At 54.1% G+C, this 16,625-nt stretch overlaps 2 protein-coding genes across 17 annotated transcripts in view; both read left to right on the forward strand.

Annotated features, from left to right (window-relative positions):
- Window positions 1-1,036, forward strand: part of GARNL3 (GTPase activating Rap/RanGAP domain like 3) — a 145,312-nt gene extending 144,276 nt beyond the window's left edge. For all 9 annotated transcript variants that reach the window (XM_036112831.2, XM_036112833.2, XM_036112836.2 and 6 more), the window contains one exon: window positions 569-1,036. In XM_036112831.2, the coding sequence (XP_035968724.2) occupies window positions 569-746 (178 nt within the window). In that variant the 3' untranslated portion in view covers window positions 747-1,036. The remainder of the gene's footprint in view (window positions 1-568) is intronic.
- A 3,148-nt stretch (window positions 1,037-4,184) lies between these two features.
- On the forward strand, window positions 4,185-14,991 carry SLC2A8 (solute carrier family 2 member 8). Of its 8 annotated transcripts, none has more exons than XM_078061801.1 (11): window positions 4,186-4,336; window positions 4,431-4,593; window positions 4,868-5,074; window positions 6,747-6,846; window positions 8,176-8,375; window positions 9,098-9,241; window positions 9,327-9,435; window positions 10,126-10,299; window positions 10,709-10,854; window positions 12,361-12,510; window positions 14,521-14,991. In XM_078061801.1, the coding sequence occupies exons 1-10, from the start codon at window positions 4,281-4,283 to the stop codon at window positions 12,496-12,498; spliced, it is 1,437 nt and encodes a 478-aa protein (XP_077917927.1). In that variant the 5' UTR covers window positions 4,186-4,280; the 3' UTR covers window positions 12,499-12,510; window positions 14,521-14,991. The 8 variants fall into 8 exon arrangements, with proteins under 8 accessions (XP_035968779.2, XP_077917927.1, XP_035968774.2 ...); XM_036112881.2 differs by lacking the exon at window positions 14,521-14,991 and adding an exon at window positions 12,626-12,989; XM_078061800.1 differs by lacking the exon at window positions 14,521-14,991 and having other exon boundaries at window positions 12,361-12,989.
- Window positions 14,992-16,625: the final 1,634 nt, after the last annotated feature.

Below are 16,625 nucleotides of genomic sequence, written 5' to 3' on the forward strand. Positions count from 1 at the left end.
AGGCATGGCCTGTTGAGCGGCCAAAGGCTGGGCCGGGGGCTTTCACAGGCCAAATGAGTACTTGTTGAATGAATGAACCCCCTGAACTTGGTCAGATTGGTTTTGCAGCTATCAAGAGTGTCCTGAGTACAAGAGAAAAATCAAGGGGGTAGGTTGGGCTGGGAGGAGGCAGAAGGGTCCCCAGGGCCAGATCCTGTGGTCTGTGGTCCTGTGGGTAGGAGTTTCAGCCTTATCCTCAGGCCACAGGGAGCCCCAACCCAGGAGGGTTTTAGGCAGAGAGTGACATTATCCCGATTTGCCCTTTAGAAAGGTAAAAAACACCTCAAACACCTCCTATATGTCACCTTTGGCCTTTAAAACTCCCAACAGCCCATGAGGTAGGGCTGGCTGACTGTAGACTCCACGCTCTGTGGGGCTGACTCCTACATGTCCCCACCTTTCCCCACTAATGGGTGGGGGGTGAGGGGATAAGGCTTTATGAGCTCAGATGAGCAGGAAACTGCCTGACAGAAGGGGCCCAGGTCACTAGTGCTCTCCAGGGATCCCTTACGTGACTTTTCTCTTCTAGGATCACCACGGGCTCCTTGGAAAGTCCTTCTGCTCCAGAAGCCAACCCCGAGGGGCGCTACCACTCGACGGGCTCTGACCAGGATCCTGTGGCAGACAGAGAAGGCAGCCCCGTGTGGGGCAGTAGCCCCTTTCAGCTCACAGCTTCCTCGGATGAAGACATTATTGACCTGAAGTAAACAGGGTCCGGATCGAGTTTGCCATCTTTAATTTTCTTATGGAGGTTTATACTCTTTAACCAGTTCTGACAGCATTTCTCAACAAAATGTGGCTTTTAGCCCACCCGTGATCTACTGGACCAAACCTTCTGCACACCTGGCCGGTTTGGGTCTCTCCAATGTCCGGTGCCATCTTTCTTGACCTTTGTTTCTTTCTGTTCAGGAACCATCAGTCCCCTTGTAATAAAGGTAGTAGATTTCATTGAGGTTTTAGATTGAAACTTTGAATAAATCAAAAATGTTCATTCTTATTTACTGCAACCTTCTCTTGTATTTTATATACTTTGATGGAAAAATTATTTTTTCATTACAGTTTTGATTTATGTCACATATTGTGTTTCTTTTATAAAGAAAAGCTATTACTTTTTAAATTTATTATAAATAAGTTTTCTTTCTGCACATTTGGCCCCTGTTGCTGTTTCAGTTCACTGAGTTTGGAACCAGCTGTGTCCCTGCCTGTAGACTTTTGAGAAAAGCTGAATGGTTAGTTCTTAGAAGCTCCTGCTCCCTCCTTGTGTCTCACAAAGCCTGTTAAGAGTCTTAAGATCATTTTGTTTGGTTCTGTAGTTACTCTGAAACCATATAGCCAGGCAATAGTCACTCCTTGCCACCAAAATCATCATCCTCAAATTCCCTTCTCATGTTCAGGTCTGCTTTGCTCTTCCACGTGAACCAAGTGATTGTCCTTCTCTTGTCATCACTTGCCTTCTGTTGCCCCCTCTTCAAAGTGAGAAGAAAATGTGGGCTTGACCAAGTGCAAATGAAACCGTGAAATGTCAACCTCTGGCCACGGGAGATCCAAGGGGGAAACGTAGTTTCACTGACACTGTAAAAATTTTAATCTGTGTGAAGAAGGTAATTTACCTTTGGCTTTAGTCTAACGGATTCCATTTTATTAGCTCTCTTCTTGCCTAAATTACCCACCAAAAGAAACTTTAAATCATTTCCCCCGTGAAAGCATCCCTGAGGGTTCTTCTGCACGCCTTCTCTGGGAGTGCAGAGAGCTGTGTTTGACATGACCTTGATCGGACAGATTTTACAGAAGTTTGGGTCCCACCTCCTCGTGGGCCTTGCACACTGGGGAGAGCTCCCTTGTCTGCCTGTTGCACAACTGCCTGCGTGGTGTTTGTGCAAGAAACAGCCCAACATGCTGGATCCAGTGAAGGCTGCCTGGTTCCCTTCAGCAGATGGCAGGAGGGCGAGAGTAATGCATACGGTGCTTTCTAGGTATAGCCAGGTATGCCCTAGCTGTACTCAGCATTGCCGTTCCTCCTCTGTGTTTCCTTCTGCCCCTTTCGTATTTGGGGGAAACACAAGATCCACCGCATGCTCTATCTCAACCTCGTGGAAAGTTTTGGGAGTTAGATTTTATTATTATTGCTTTTCAGATAAGTAAACTGAGGCTCAGAAAGGGACAGCGATTTGAAACTCTGAGTTCTCTGACCCCAGAGCTCTGTTCTCTCCCCTGTCCACCATACAGAGTCAGGCTGAGTGCCTTGTGTCAGTTGGATCTGACTGGTGTTTTTCATGTTAAACTAATTTGTAAGCTTTATGAGTTTGTCTGTGTGTTCTTTCTGTCATTTTTTTTTTTTCTGGAGTTTCTTGCTTCTCAGCCTGGAATAAAAAAAACCAAGGGTGATTTAGAACATTCTTCCAAAGAGATTGGAAGCATCAAAACTGCCCCATGATTTGACAAGAGTCACAAATCTGAGGAGTGAATGTAGAAAGGGCAAGAAATGGACCCTACTAATCAGATAGATGGTGATTAGCTTATAAAAGGGGGATAAGAGGCAGCTCTGGCAGCAATATCTGCTTACAAAGGCCAAGAAGTGAATGCCGCACCCTTGGGAAGGGAGACCACCAGCCAGAAGGCAGGAGCGGGTTTGTAGGGGACTGTGGCTCAGAGGGCTGGTGCTAGCTGGGCTCCCTGGAGCATCCTGTCCACATAAGCCCTTCTGCCTACCCCCCTGGCTGAGTTACTGCACTGTGTAAATGCAGCAGTTTGCCCGTGGAGTTGGAGGCATTCGTCCACTCTGCAAACACCAAGGGCCCACTGTGTGGAGGAAGAGGTCACATCCATTAAGGGACAGAGGGAAGTAAACAAGTGATCACACGGCAGTGATAAGTGCTCAGATAAGAATTTATAACTCGAGCACAAGATGCTGTGGAAGCATAGAGGGGTGGTTGCCTGTCTTTAAAGATAGTACAATCAGGAGCCTGCACTAGGTCAAACAACTTTCATAATCATATGGGCTAGCATTTGAGTGCTTCACATGTGCTTGATCTTTCGTGTACACTGCCTCTGCTTAAAACCCTCCTGGAAGGTAGATATCATTCCCACTTAGAGGTGAGGAAACAGAGGCCCAGAGAGGGATTAAAAGCCAAACCTCTTACTCTCATAGCCCTGGTACTTTCAAGAATTACACAGCACTCCACCTCAGCTGCCTCATCCAGAGAAGGGTTGGGTATAGATGGCAAGATCCTTCAGAGCCCTGACATCATCCTATCTCCAGCAGTCACTTGGGTGCTCAAGTGAAGAAGCTGGCTATTAATAGCCGCAGGAGACTCAAAGACGGCAGGTGTTAAGATGAAGATTCAAGAGTCAGGATGACCTATGAAGTGAGTGGAACTTAACAGGGAGCCTAGGGCTCACCATTTAAGCCCCGATCAGTCACACATATGAGGGCCCTGCCCAACACAGGTCCTCAGCACCTCGAGGTCCTGGTGGTTGTCGGCTCGTAGCCGTCAGCAATCTGCGGGCTCCGAGTTATGACCCGCACCGAGATGGGCTGCGGCGCGCAGGGCCATGCCTCCGCCCCCGGCAGCCCAGGTTCCGCGAGGAAAGAGAGCGGCCCAGGACCGTCGCTTGGAGACATTCCTCCCTGCGGCTGTCAGTGAGCTGAGCTGGACCAGGCGCGTTGAACCCCAGCCGCAGGGCACCGGTTAACGCAGGAACCGCAGAGCCGACCAGGCAGGACAGACGCTACTGCCCGGAGTCGGGGCGAGAAGTCCTGTGCGCGGCGCAACCTGCTCCACGTTCGTCCTGCTGGTAGCCTCATTGGTTGAAGCTTGACTGAGAGGCGGCTCCAGGAGCAGATGCCATCCCCGCATCCACCCTCATTGGCTGGCTCCGCCTGAGGCAGCTTTCTGATCCCGCCTCTGGGTTCGCACCACACTCCTATTGGATGGTTCTACTCCAGGCCCACATACAAACCCCGCCCCACCTAAACATTGGCTCGCCAGGCTTTGGGGGCGGATCCAGTGAGCTTCGCCAACCGGCTCTTTGCTCCCATTGGTCGGCTCTGATTTGGAGGGTGGCTCCTAGCGCAAGGCTAACCCCGCCTGGCGTTCCCACTGGCCGTTCCCATCCCGCCCCAGAGCCGCCCCTCCCCGCCTATTGGCCGGCTCTGCCGTGACAGGCGGGTGCCGGCTGCACTCGCGGGATCCGTGGCAGTTCAGGCAACAGAGCTGACCAAGCAGGCGTTGGCTGCGGACATGACGCCGGAGGACCAGGAGGAGACACAGCCGCTCCTGGGGCCGCCCGGCGGCAGGTGAGCGGGTGGGGGGACCCGGGCCCGGGACGCGGCCTCTCCCCTCCTGCTGCGCCCAGGCCGGCGCCGCTCACCCGCTGCCCTGTCCCCGCAGCGCTCCCCTCAGCCGCCGGGTCTTCCTCGCCGCCTTCGCCGCCGCCCTGGGCCCGCTCAGCTTCGGCTTCGCGCTCGGCTACAGCTCCCCGGCCATCCCGAGCCTGCGCCGCGCCGCGTCCCCAGCCCTGCGCCTCGATGACGCCGCCGCCTCCTGGTTCGGGGTGAGGCCTCGGGCTCACCCTCCAGCCCGCCGGGGCCCCTCCTCCTCCACCGCACGCGCGAGGGGGGCCCCTGCGCTTACCTGGCTTCGGGCGGGCACTAAGACCCTCGGCCGGGTGCGTCCCGGCTCTCCTGCCGGGGTCACCCTCCCCCCCGACCGCCAGCCCGGGACCCCCGTCCCCTCTTCTCGGAGGCTGCCGGGGCTGGGGTTGAGGGCGAGGCTGGGCGGCGGCCCTGCGGCGCCCCCGCTGCAACCTACGGTCGCTCCGCCCCCAGGCCATCGTGACCCTGGGAGCCGCGGCGGGGGGCGTGCTGGGCGGCTGGCTCGTGGACCGCGCCGGGCGCAAGCTGAGCCTGCTGCTCTGCACCGTGCCCTTCGTGGTCGGCTTTGCAGTCATCACCGCGGCCCAGAACGTGTGGATGCTGCTCGGGGGCCGCCTCCTAACCGGCCTGGCCTGCGGTATTGCCTCGCTCGTAGCCCCGGTGAGTGTCCCCGAGCCTCGCGCCCTGGGACAGGGAAGGAGCGGACCCGGGGGCGTGGTTCTCCCTGGCTGCGGCCTCCTGGGTGCCTGGCACCGTGCCCCTCGCCAGCTTTATCTTCCTTCCCCCGGCGACGGGCCTTGGAAGGAGCTGCTGTTATCCTTGTTTACAGATGAAGGGAGCTTCAGAAACTGAAGCCCTTTGTCGAGCCACAACTAGTCGGTGGTGAAGCTGTTACTCACACCCGGGACTGTGCCACTTAACCAGGCCTCTCTTTTGCTCTACAAATGAGTACCATCTGTGGATGGTCCCAGAAGCCTACAGTAAGGCTTAGATCTCCCACTGTCATTCAGACTACTGACTACAGTTTAGCAGGAAAATCCTGTTCTGCTTTGTCCTCCTGGCAAAGGCCGTTGATCTCTCTGCTGTTTCCCTTCGCTCCTCAGGAACTAGTCCTCCAGCTGCTTCCCCTCTTCTCTCTTCCCATCTCCCCATGCACCACTGTCCAGGCCGACTTGGGACCCATCTCTCTAGGTGAAATACCGGGTCTGTCACTTACTGGGGTAGAGTATACCTCTCTGTGCCTCAGTTTCCTCCCCTGTAAAATGGGAATAATGGCCTTACCTCATGCAGTGGTTGTGGGGATTAAGCAAGAGTGCACATATAGCCCTGGCATGGCTTGTGGAGGGCTTGGACCCTGGCAGCTGAAATTGCAGGGTGACCAGTAAACTGTTCTGCTGGCTACGGGGCTTGGATGGTCTACCACCCACACGCCAACCTGGTCAAGATTAATAGAGTGGCTCAGAGTCCTCCCTGGTCATCCTTTTGCACCCACCACTCATTTTACCCGCATTTGCTGGGCAGCAGGCAGCAGCTGAGTCGGATTTTATGTTTTGGGTTTTGGTTTTTATGTTTTGGACAAAAACACACCCATCTTAGTCATGGGCATAAGGTACAGAATAACCTAGAAGTATGGGCAAGACCTTTCTGGCCCCTGAGCCCCGAGGAAGCAGTGGCAGTCAATGGTAGCAACTGAGGCAAAGAGTTGGCTTTCACTCCAAGGGCACCACTGGACATCTGGAGTCACCTGGGTGTCATCTGGAGCTAGTTAGAAAGGCAGAATCTTGGGAGCACCCGGGTGGCTCAGGTGGTTAAGCGTCTGCTTTTGGCTCAGGTCATGATCTCGGGGTCCTGGAATGGAGCCCCATATGGAGCTCCCTGCTCAGCGGGGAGCCTGCTTCTCCCTCTGCCTGCCCCTCTGTCGCTCGTGCTCTTTCTCAAATAAATGAATTAAATAAAAAAAGGAAGGCAGAATCTTGGGCCCCACCCTAGACCTACTGCATCAGAACCTGCATTTTATCCAGGGTAGTCATACAATGAAATGAAAGTTTGAAAAGCTGTGTAACACACACACACACACACACACACACGCACCCCCCCCCACCCCCCCCCAAGCCATGTATATATCCTTAATCCCTGTTAAAACACCCACTGCTGCTCACTTGGAGAGGCGGGGAGGTATGGGGAGGGCTTTGCTGACCTGGGACCTGCAATTAGAGCCTCACGCGGCATGCAGCAGCCCCCCACTGAGGCTCTCCTCAACTGTGAACGGCTGAGGCTTTTCAGTTTTAAGAACTCTCGGCCCTGAGTAAAGTTTCCTCTTCACTGCCAACAGGTCTATATCTCTGAAATCTCCTACCCCTCAGTGAGGGGGCTGCTGGGCTCCTGTGTGCAACTGATGGTCGTCATAGGCATCCTCCTGGCCTATCTAGCAGGTAGTTTTCACAGTCTCTCTTTTGATCCCCGCTAATGGCTGTGTGGCCATTTTATAGATGTAGACACTGAAGTTCAGAGAGGTCAAGGGACTTGCCCAGAGTCACACAGCCTGTCACACAGACCACCGCCCTGAGCCCCTGGGACATGTGGGTCTTGCGACTACGTTCCAGGGAGAGCTGGAGAAGGTGACGTCCTCATCTTCCCAGGGCAGAAGCCCATTCCAAGGGGGCTGGGGGGTGGGAGCTGACCGGTTAGGTCAGTACCTCACTGCGCAGTGGCAAACTGAGGATTCAAGGGGGTGGCTGGCGCACCCCTAAAACTCTTCAGCTCAGGAGCTTGGAAGGCCCAGGCATGTCTCTCAGAAATACCAGTACTGGATTTGCAGTGTGACAGAGGAGGGTTCCAGGGGACCCGAGGGGCAGAGCTGGGGTCAGCATGAGGAAGCTTCTGGAGGCAGACATTTTTTCACCAGAACTGAGGTGGAGAGAAGCTTCACATCAGACAATCCCATGTCAGGGGACACTTACTGGCTGTGTGACCTTGGCCTAGTCACACTGCCCCAGAGAGCCTCACTTCGCCTGTCTTTAAACAGCAATAACCCCACCTAGTCCAAGGCTGTTAATGAGAATTATCAAGGCATGTCCTGAGACCCAGAGGGCCCAGAGTATGTGCCCTCTGGTTCTTCACAGTGGGCGACATCCTGGTCTGGGCTCTTTGATTTTTGCCCACTTACCATCCAGACACTAATTCAGAGTCCTGGGGGCAGTCTGGCAGCTTTGGGGGCCCTGCGGGTGCCAAAGCTCCTGCCAAATACAGACACTGACATTTGGGACAGACACATGGGTGTCAGTATGCCTACAGAATTCCCTCCAGTTCATCCTAACCAGCACGCTTTTTGATCAGTTTCTGTAACTATTGATCCACTGGTGTTCCATGAAAAGTCTCTCCCACTCCATCCCCTTTCCTCTCCAGAGGAGCCAACCTTGCCTGCTTCTTGGTGGCCTTCCAGAGTCTGTGCATATTTATTCTCCCTCCCCTACCTTTTAGACAAAGAGCAAGTGCCTCATTCTGTTTTTAATTGCCACATAAATATTCACTGAGCAGATGTAGCACCATGATGTGCCCATCAGCGTTTCTACAATATTTATCAACCCCAGTTGGTAACAACAATATTGGTGACAGACACGAACGTAGCCACACGGAAGTAGTGCGGCCCCCACCCTTGAAGCTAAGTCCCTGGGGTTGGCAAGAGGGCAGGCCCGCCCTGATAAGATCCAGCGTGGCCCACTCAGGCTCTGATTCCTGACCCCCCCCCATCCCCCAACCAGGCTGGGTCCTGGAGTGGCGCTGGCTGGCTGTCCTGGGCTGCGTGCCTGCGTCCTTCATGATGCTGCTCATGTGCCACATGCCCGAGACCCCGCGCTTCCTGCTGACCCGGCAGAGGCACCAGGAAGCCACGGCCGCTATGCAGTTCCTGTGGGGCTCTGAGCAGGTCTGGGAGGAGCCCCCTGTCGGGGCTGAGCACCAGGTGAGGGGCTGGGAGCCAGCACCGGGGCGGGATGGGGGTGGGGGGGTAGGAGACAGCGAGGTATGGCCCTTTTGCGGTTGGGGGGAGGCCAGCACAGCCTGTCCCCAAGGCTGCGCGCGCACACACACACACACGGGGAAGGGAGGCACAAGTGGCGGAGCAAGCAAAAGCCTGCTGGAGCCCCACTACCTGGCTGGGCCCTAGCCTTGACCTTACTGTTCCAGAAAGAGAAAAGGCCGGCTGGGTCACAGGGAACACGGGTGCAGACTTGAGGAATTGGAGTTTTAAATGAGGTGTTGTAGGACAGGGGAGAAGACAGAGTCTCTGTGACCGTCACATCCCTAAGCCTTCCTTTCTTCATCTGTAAGATGGGAGTCCCAGCACATGCCTGGTGGTGGTAGGGATTCAGCGATGCCAGGAGAGGTGCTCGGCTCAGGCCTAGGCCTGGGGCTGGTGGGATTCTGGAACCCTTGGCTTTGTGCCCATATAATCTCTTTGTGGTTCCACCAGCAAATCAGGAAGGGCCACGGGGAGGTGAGGATCTTGTCACCTTACAAATGGTGAGGCTAAAATGACGCGGGGACCTGTCTTGGACGCGAGGCCCAGGTGATAAGAAGCTGAGGCTCATTCGCTCGACCAGGCTTTAGGACCGTGGCTCGAAGCCAGCGCGCCCCTCAGGTGGGGGTCGGGAGGAGCACTGACACCGGCCTCTATCTGAGCAGGGCTTCCACCTGGCCCAGCTGAGGCATCCTGGCATCTACAAGCCCTTCATCATCGGCATTTCGCTGATGGCCTTCCAGCAGCTGTCAGGGATCAATGCTGTCATGTTCTATGCAGAGACCATCTTTGAGGAAGCCAAGTTCAAGGTAAAGAGGCCTCCGCCCCAGCCTGCCTCATCTGGATGCCTAATCCTGGGGTCTTTGCCTGACCTGCCTCGGCCCATCTCCCCAGGACAGCAGCCTCGCCTCGGTCATCGTGGGCGTCATCCAGGTGCTGTTCACGGCCATAGCGGCCCTCATCATGGACAGAGCTGGGCGGAGGCTGCTCCTGACCTTGTCAGGTGAGGCCCCAGGGCCAGGGCTCAGCCCTGTGAAAGTGGGGTGGCGCAGGCCAGGCTCCCCACCACAGGCCGGAGGGTCTTTGCTGAGGCCACCGCATGGCAGCAGGGAAAGGCCAGCCAAGCACCCTCGAGGAAAGGCCGAGATTCATGGGCGCCCTTACTGAGCGCTCGCTGCAAACCAGGCCCGCGCTAACAGCGTCACCGTAGCGTGCCTTAACCCTCGCAGCGAGCCTCCACGCAGGCGCCGTCAGGGGCCCACTTTACGACAAGGAAACTGAGGACCCAGGAGGGGAAGTGACTCAGAAGCTTGTGGTCTTTTGGGGCAAGTGACTTCACCTTTCTGAACCTCAGTTTCCCCCATTTGAAATGGGGGCGGCGGGGGGCCATGGTGAGGATCCCGAGATGATCTGCACGGGGGTCAAGACCGAGCTGCTGCCACAGTTACCCCTCCTGCTCCTCAGGCCGGGGAGGCTCTGCCACCAGGAGGCTCTCGGGGTCTGCTGTGCTTCAAGGTCCAAGCCAGGGCCTCCAGTCTGGGCTCCCAGGCACCACCGCCCGCTGGCCTCCCAGAGAAAGCCAGGCCCCATTGCTGTGGCCACACGGCGCTGAGACTCCAGCCCTGAGTGCCACGTGCCTGGGCTGCGGTCCCCTTCTCCCAGGGCCCTGCCCACTGCCGCCCCCCACTTGCAGGTGTGGTCATGGTGTTCAGCACCAGTGCCTTTGGCGCCTACTTCAAGCTGACCCAGGGCGGCCCCGGCAACTCCTCACACGTGGACCTCTTGACGCCTCTCTCCATGGAGCCCGCCAGCGCCAGCGTGGGGCTGGCCTGGTTGGCAGTGGGCAGCATGTGCCTCTTCATCGCCGGTGAGGAAGGGGTCCGTGGGGAGATTGGGGGGGGCATGGGGACATCCTGTCACCACCAGGTTCCTGCAGCTCCCAGCAAGTCCAGGCCTACCAGGCCTTGCCTCTCTATCACATGGGTCCCCACCTCCGCGTTTATGGCTCTGACCATGTCCCAGGCACTGAGCTAAACCCTTCTCTGCCCCTTTCACTTAATCCCCACCCCGCCAAACAGCCCTCCAAGCAGGCCCCATCATGACCCCATTCTACAGAGAAAAGCCTGATGCGTAAGCAGTGGAGGGACCCGTCTGAGGCGGAGGAAGGCTCAGAGCTGGGGGGCCCAGACTGGAAACCGCGAGGATTTGGCCCAAGGGTGCTGTGGCAAGCCCGAGGTCCGTCCCCATGGGCTCTGATGCCTGTCTTGCTCCCACAGGCTTCGCCGTGGGCTGGGGGCCCATCCCCTGGCTCCTCATGTCTGAGATCTTTCCTCTGCACGTCAAGGGCATGGCCACTGGTGTGTGCGTCCTCACTAACTGGTTCATGGCCTTCCTGGTGACGAAGGAGTTCAGCAGTGTCATGGTGAGCGTAGGCCCAGAGGGCCTCCCCCTCACGTAGTCAGTGGGGAGCTCTTTTTAGAATTACTCTTACTGCGGAAGACTCAGGGTCAGTGGCCTCGCATGCAGGCTGAAGCCACCCTCCTGGGACACCAGCCATCTTGGTCAGGGATGAGGGGAGGCCTGACAGGCCAGGAAGGTGAGGGACCCAGGCTGTGACCACTCGGGAGACTTCAGGCTATCCTGGCAGAAGGACAGCAAGACTAGCCTCCGCCGTTGGACGCTGGGGACATGAGCCAGGTTATAGGGCTGCGTGGGAAGTACCCTGGCTTTGGAGTTGGCAGGCCTGGGCTCTTCGCCCACCCTGGCCACTTCCCACTGTGTGACCTTGGGTGTGCTGCTCACCTCTGAACCAGCTTCCTTGGCTGAAAATGGAGGAGGGTGACGGCAGCTCCCCCTTACGGTTGTGGGAGCATCAGTTCATTTTAACATCCTGCTACTTTCGCACGGATGACCTGACACAGACCTGGATCCTGCCTCAGGGGCTCCCCAACCGATAGGGAAGGATGTTTCTGGAGCAGATAGGCCCCCTGTTCAGGCATTCATTCCCCTCCACGTCTCCTGGGACATACCATGGCCAGGCCTGTTCAAGGAGCCAGAGACAGCAGTGAGGTAGACAGGGTGCCCTTTCTGACCGGACTGGGATGGCAGTGGAGAGAGGACGGACCACCAGGAGGCTGGGCAGAGCAAGGAGGGGCAGGCCACGAGAGGCGTGGACGCCTGGGGCTGGCCTGGAGTCTCTGCAGGGCCTGGGCCCACTCAGATGGGCTGCCCTGGGGAGCACACTGGGAAGACCAGGGCAGAGATTTAGAGATGGAAATGACTTGCTGGGAGCTGTGGGGGGCCAACAACAGAGGGAGGAGATGGTAAAGGACCTAACAGGGACCCAGGGGTGCACAGCATCCAAGAGGCTGAGAGAAGAACTTCTGGGGGAAGGGCAGTGACGGGTCCCAGAGGAGGAGGAGCTAACAAGGGAGGGGGCTTTGGTTCTGGCACCTGGGAGGTCCCTGGGCCTGCGCTGGGAGGGTGGCCAGGCTCTGAGTGGAGGGAACCGCTCGCTCTTCCCTCCGTGCTGGTGGGCCCCGTGTGCCTTGTGTGCTCACCCTGCCCCATCTCAACCTGCTGAGAGCTCACCCGTTCCGTCGGGCACCGAGAAGAGACTCGTCCCGAGGCAGGGAACTCAGCACAGGGCCAAAGCAGAGCGTAGAGAGTGGGTCTGGGGGCCCTGGAAGCAGACCTCCAGGGTGGGGGCCCAGCTGTCACTTGATGTGGGTGTCTCAGTGAGCGTCAGCTTCCCCGTCTACGCAACATCCACACCCTGTAGGTGCTTGGCCCAGGCTTCTGGAAGGCGGGCCGGACCCTCCTCCACTCCCCCGAGCCTGGGCAAGGCAGGCTGGGGCCTCAGCTTGGGATCGCGGGAGGGCTCCCGGCCTTCTGCCGTGTCCACACCCGGCCTTTCCCTCTCTTCCAGGAGGTGCTCAGGCCCTACGGAGCCTTCTGGCTTGCCTCTGCCTTCTGCATCTTCAGTGTCCTTTTCACCTTGTCCTGTGTCCCGGAAACCAAAGGAAAGACTTTGGAGCAAATCACAGCCCATTTTGAGGGGCGGTGACAACCCCTTCTCGTGAGTGGCTGTCCCCTCCTTGCAGGGCCAGTTTTGGGCTTCAGTGGGGGGCGGAGCCTGCCTGTGACTCCAAGCTGGGCCTCAGCCAGAGCCTGGAGCCCCTGCCTGTCCCCAGGGAGCTGGAATCCAGGACCGCAGCACCTTGGAGCCTTGTCCTCCAGGGCCCTTCCTTCCTACCTGGCTCTCTACAGCCCAGCGGACCATGGGTATGAGGTTCCCGGCCCCTGGGCCCGATTCCTGCCACCCCTCTGTGACTCCGGAGGAGGGAACATCCTGGAGGGGCCTTGTTGCCCTGTGGTCCTTCGTCCACAGGCCATCTCCATCTTGCCATGAAAGCAACAGCAGAGGAGGGAGACTCTCGACTCCTCCTTTTCTGGAGGAGATGCTTTTGAGGGGTGGTCCCTGGTTTCTCCTCTCCGTGGCTGCATTATCAGGAAGGAGCTTTGTTTGCCAAATAAAGATTTGACTCAGAAAAATCAGGTCATGGCCTCTTTGTGTGTTTGAGAAGGGTATTTTCCGATACCTTCCCTAAAGTAGGCCTCCCACAAACTGGGCCTTGCCAAGAATATCTATGATTTCCTTTTTCTCATGGTCTGCCAGGCTTCCTCTTGGCTCTTGGAGGTCATTTCTGGCTCCTTCCTTGGGCCCAGTCCCCTGGATCATTAGTCATCAAATCTCATTAACAACGAAAAAGCATCTCTTTTTCTATTGACTTTAATGGAGCCAGAAGTCTTTTACAGGTTGCTTTTATTATCCACTATATAAGTAATACATGTTTATTGTAGGAAAACTGAAAAACCTAGATTTATTTAGTATAGTTATTTGTATAGCAGTTAACTGTCTGCTAGGCATTGCCCTAAGCACTTTATAAGTAGTAACTCATTTATTTGGATAAATGATACAATAATTATTCACAGCTGTACCTTTCCAGAGTTAACTTCTTTTAAGAATTTGGTTCTATCCTGAAAGATCTCCCTCCCAACACATATCCTTTCTAGCATCACTATACACAAGTAGGACATCACATTTCCCACTCCATGATCTGTTTTATTGAGAATCTGAATTGTGCAGTCCCACCATGTGCCCACCTCAAGAGAGAAGTGTGGAAATCTCCACCTATGAATGTGGATTTGTTTCTCCTTGCACTTCTGCTGTGTTTTGCTTCATGTACCCTGGAGCTCATGACTCGCTGCATGCACATTTGGGATTGTTATATTCTGATTGTTTTTGTCCTTTAGCATTATGAAATGACCTTCTTTGTCCCTGGTATATCTCTTGTTCTGAGGTCTACTTTGTCTGTTATCAGTATCACCACTCCAGCCTTTTTTTTTGATTGGTGCTTTGACAATGATTTTCAATTATATCATACTATATATTCCTTTTTCATAGTACCCTATACTTTTCTTTGTGATGGAAATGCCTTTTGGGGTTTCCCTGAGGATACACACATTCACTTTTAAAAATATTTTAAAAATTCACTTTATCAAGGCATTACTTACATACCATAAAATTCAAATACATACTATAAAACTCAACAATTGTAGGCATAAAAATTTGATGACTGGGGCGCCTGGGTGGCTCAGTCGTTAAGCATCTGCCTTCGGCTCAGGTCATGATCCCAGGGTCCTGGGATCGAGCCCCACATCGGGCTCCTTGCTCAGCGGGAAGCCTGCTTCTCCCTCTCCCACTCCCCCTGCTTGTGTTCCCTCTCTCGCTGTGTCTCTCTCTGTCAAATAAATAAAACCTTTTAAAAAAAAAAAAAAAATTTGATGACTTAGGTTGAATGTATACACAGCTGTGTACCCACCACACAATCAAGATACAGGACATTCTCCTCCCCCAAAATGTTCCTTCATGTCCCTCTGCAGTCAGTCTTGTCTCTATAGCTTTGTGTTTTCTAAACTTTCATAAAATGGAATCACAGTTTGTAGTATTTTGCGTCTGGCTTCCATAACTTAGCAGTGTTGTTTTTATTTTTATTTTTTAAGATTTTATTTATTTATTTGACAGAGAAAGAGCACAAGCAGAGGGGAGCAGGAGAGGGAGAAGCAGGCTCCCTGGGGAGCCTGTTGCCAGCTCGATCCCAGGACCCTGGGATCATGACCTGAGCCGAAGACAGATGCTTAACCGGCTGAGCCACCCAGACACCCCATAGCAGAGTGCTTTTAAGATGCATCTGCGCTGCATGCACCAGCGGTTCATTTCTTTTAGCTGTTGAGTAGTGTTCCATTGGACATTTGGGCGAGTTCCAATTTGGGGCTGTCATCACTAAAGCTGCTGTAAACACTGGCATACAGTTCCACTCCTGGGTCCTGTGGTAAGTTTATGTTTAATTACACCCTAAGAATCTGCCAAATGGTTTTCCGAAATGGTTGTACCATTTTGCTTTCCCATCAGCAGCGCAGAAGAGTTCTGGTTGCTCCCCATCCTCAACAACACTTGGTATTCGCTATTATGAATAAAACCATTTGCACATTTTAATTTTTTGAAAGTTGTCCCCTAGGCTCTGATTTCCTCTGGAATCAGTCAGGTTGTCTTGGTCCTTCTCTTCTATGCTGCTGGTTTATCTCAAGGATCTGGGGAGCTTTGGATGTCCATATTTAGGAATGAAGAACTAGGGGGTTTTAATGACAGTGGCTGGTATATGCCCCCTACCTCTGCACCTCTTCTCAGTTCTGTTATGGTTTTTGTTCCCTTTACATATCTTCACTGTCGTTTCAGTGGGAACTAGAGGAAGAGAAAGGGGAAATGTGTAAGTTCAGTCCACCAGCTTGAAACGGAAGCTCTCTGCATTCTTTGAACGATTTGTTTGCCATGGGAGTCATAGTGTGTGGTAAAGAGCAGGTGCTTAAATATTTGTTAAATTCAACAAATTAAGAGGATTTTGTTGTATAAATATGTCAGAACTTAAATCAAGCTCACATTGTTCCATATTCAGATTGTTTTTGGTTTTCTGCTTATTGATAATTCTGCTACGACATCTAGAATTAGAGAGGGAGATGAGAGAGATGGAACAGAGGAGAGATGAGAAATAGAGGTGATAGATGAGAGAACGAGATGAGAGAGATGATGGAGATGGGAAAGATGATGGTGACAGAGATGGAGACAGAAAATAGAGATGGAGATGATGTGGAAGAGATGGATGTGAGGTGGATAGACATGGAGGTGATGGTGACGATGGAAGTAGAGACAGTTAAACTTGTGGGCAAGGAAAATGCCACTGTGGCTTCAACTCTACCTTGGCCTCTTTCCTCCCTAACCCAGGGTCCAGGAGCCTGTGCATCATAGTGGTTAAGAGGCAGTGGGCTTAGTTCAAATTCTGGTTATACTACTCACTGCCTGCATGACCTGGACAAGTCATTTAACTTCTTTAAGCCTCAGTTTATTCATCTGTCGCCATCTCCCTCATGGGGTTGTTGTGAGGATGAAAGGAGAGAAGTATGTAAAGCACCTAGAACTAAGGATGACACAGAATAAGTACTCAATCGATGTTAGCTGCTGCTGGTGGTGAGGCTGTGGTGAAGGTTGGGAGTTGCATGCAAGGTGTGATGCTCAAGGGGTGCCTCAAAGGGATATGTGAAATCTTTACACATGTTTCTCTTCATATTCTATTTCCTACCCTGATTTCTCAGCAACTCCTACTCATACCATCTCTGCTACCAGCATTCATTTACAGCTACTAATGACTGCACACACACAGACACACACACACACACACACACACACTCTCTTCAGAGGTTCCCTAAGACTTCCTTGGGGCCTCCTCATCAGAGCACAAGATGCTTCAGGGACCAGAGCCAGCCCCAGCTGACAGCCCTCAATCTGCCCCAGAAGCCCAGCACAGGACCATGGAGGGCAGATGGAACATCCCCAAAGGACAGGTACAGCAGCAGAAGCTGTGCTTTACCCCAAGGTAAAAATCTGCACCGCACCCCACACCCACTCCACGTCCAATCCCTGCCCCCAGAACTTCCAGGAGAATCCTGGCTTCTGCATTCTTGAGGCAATGAAGGCCCTAACGCCACCCAGTGGCCATAGGCGGAATTGCACCTGTTGAGGAGTGAAGCACCCTGCTACCTCCCAGTGGCCCTGGTTGGGATCCCAAGATGAAGGAA

The sequence above is a fragment of the Halichoerus grypus genome, chromosome 14 (genome assembly GCF_964656455.1).
Source record: "Halichoerus grypus chromosome 14, mHalGry1.hap1.1, whole genome shotgun sequence".
NCBI classification, from domain to species: Eukaryota; Metazoa; Chordata; class Mammalia; order Carnivora; family Phocidae; genus Halichoerus; species Halichoerus grypus.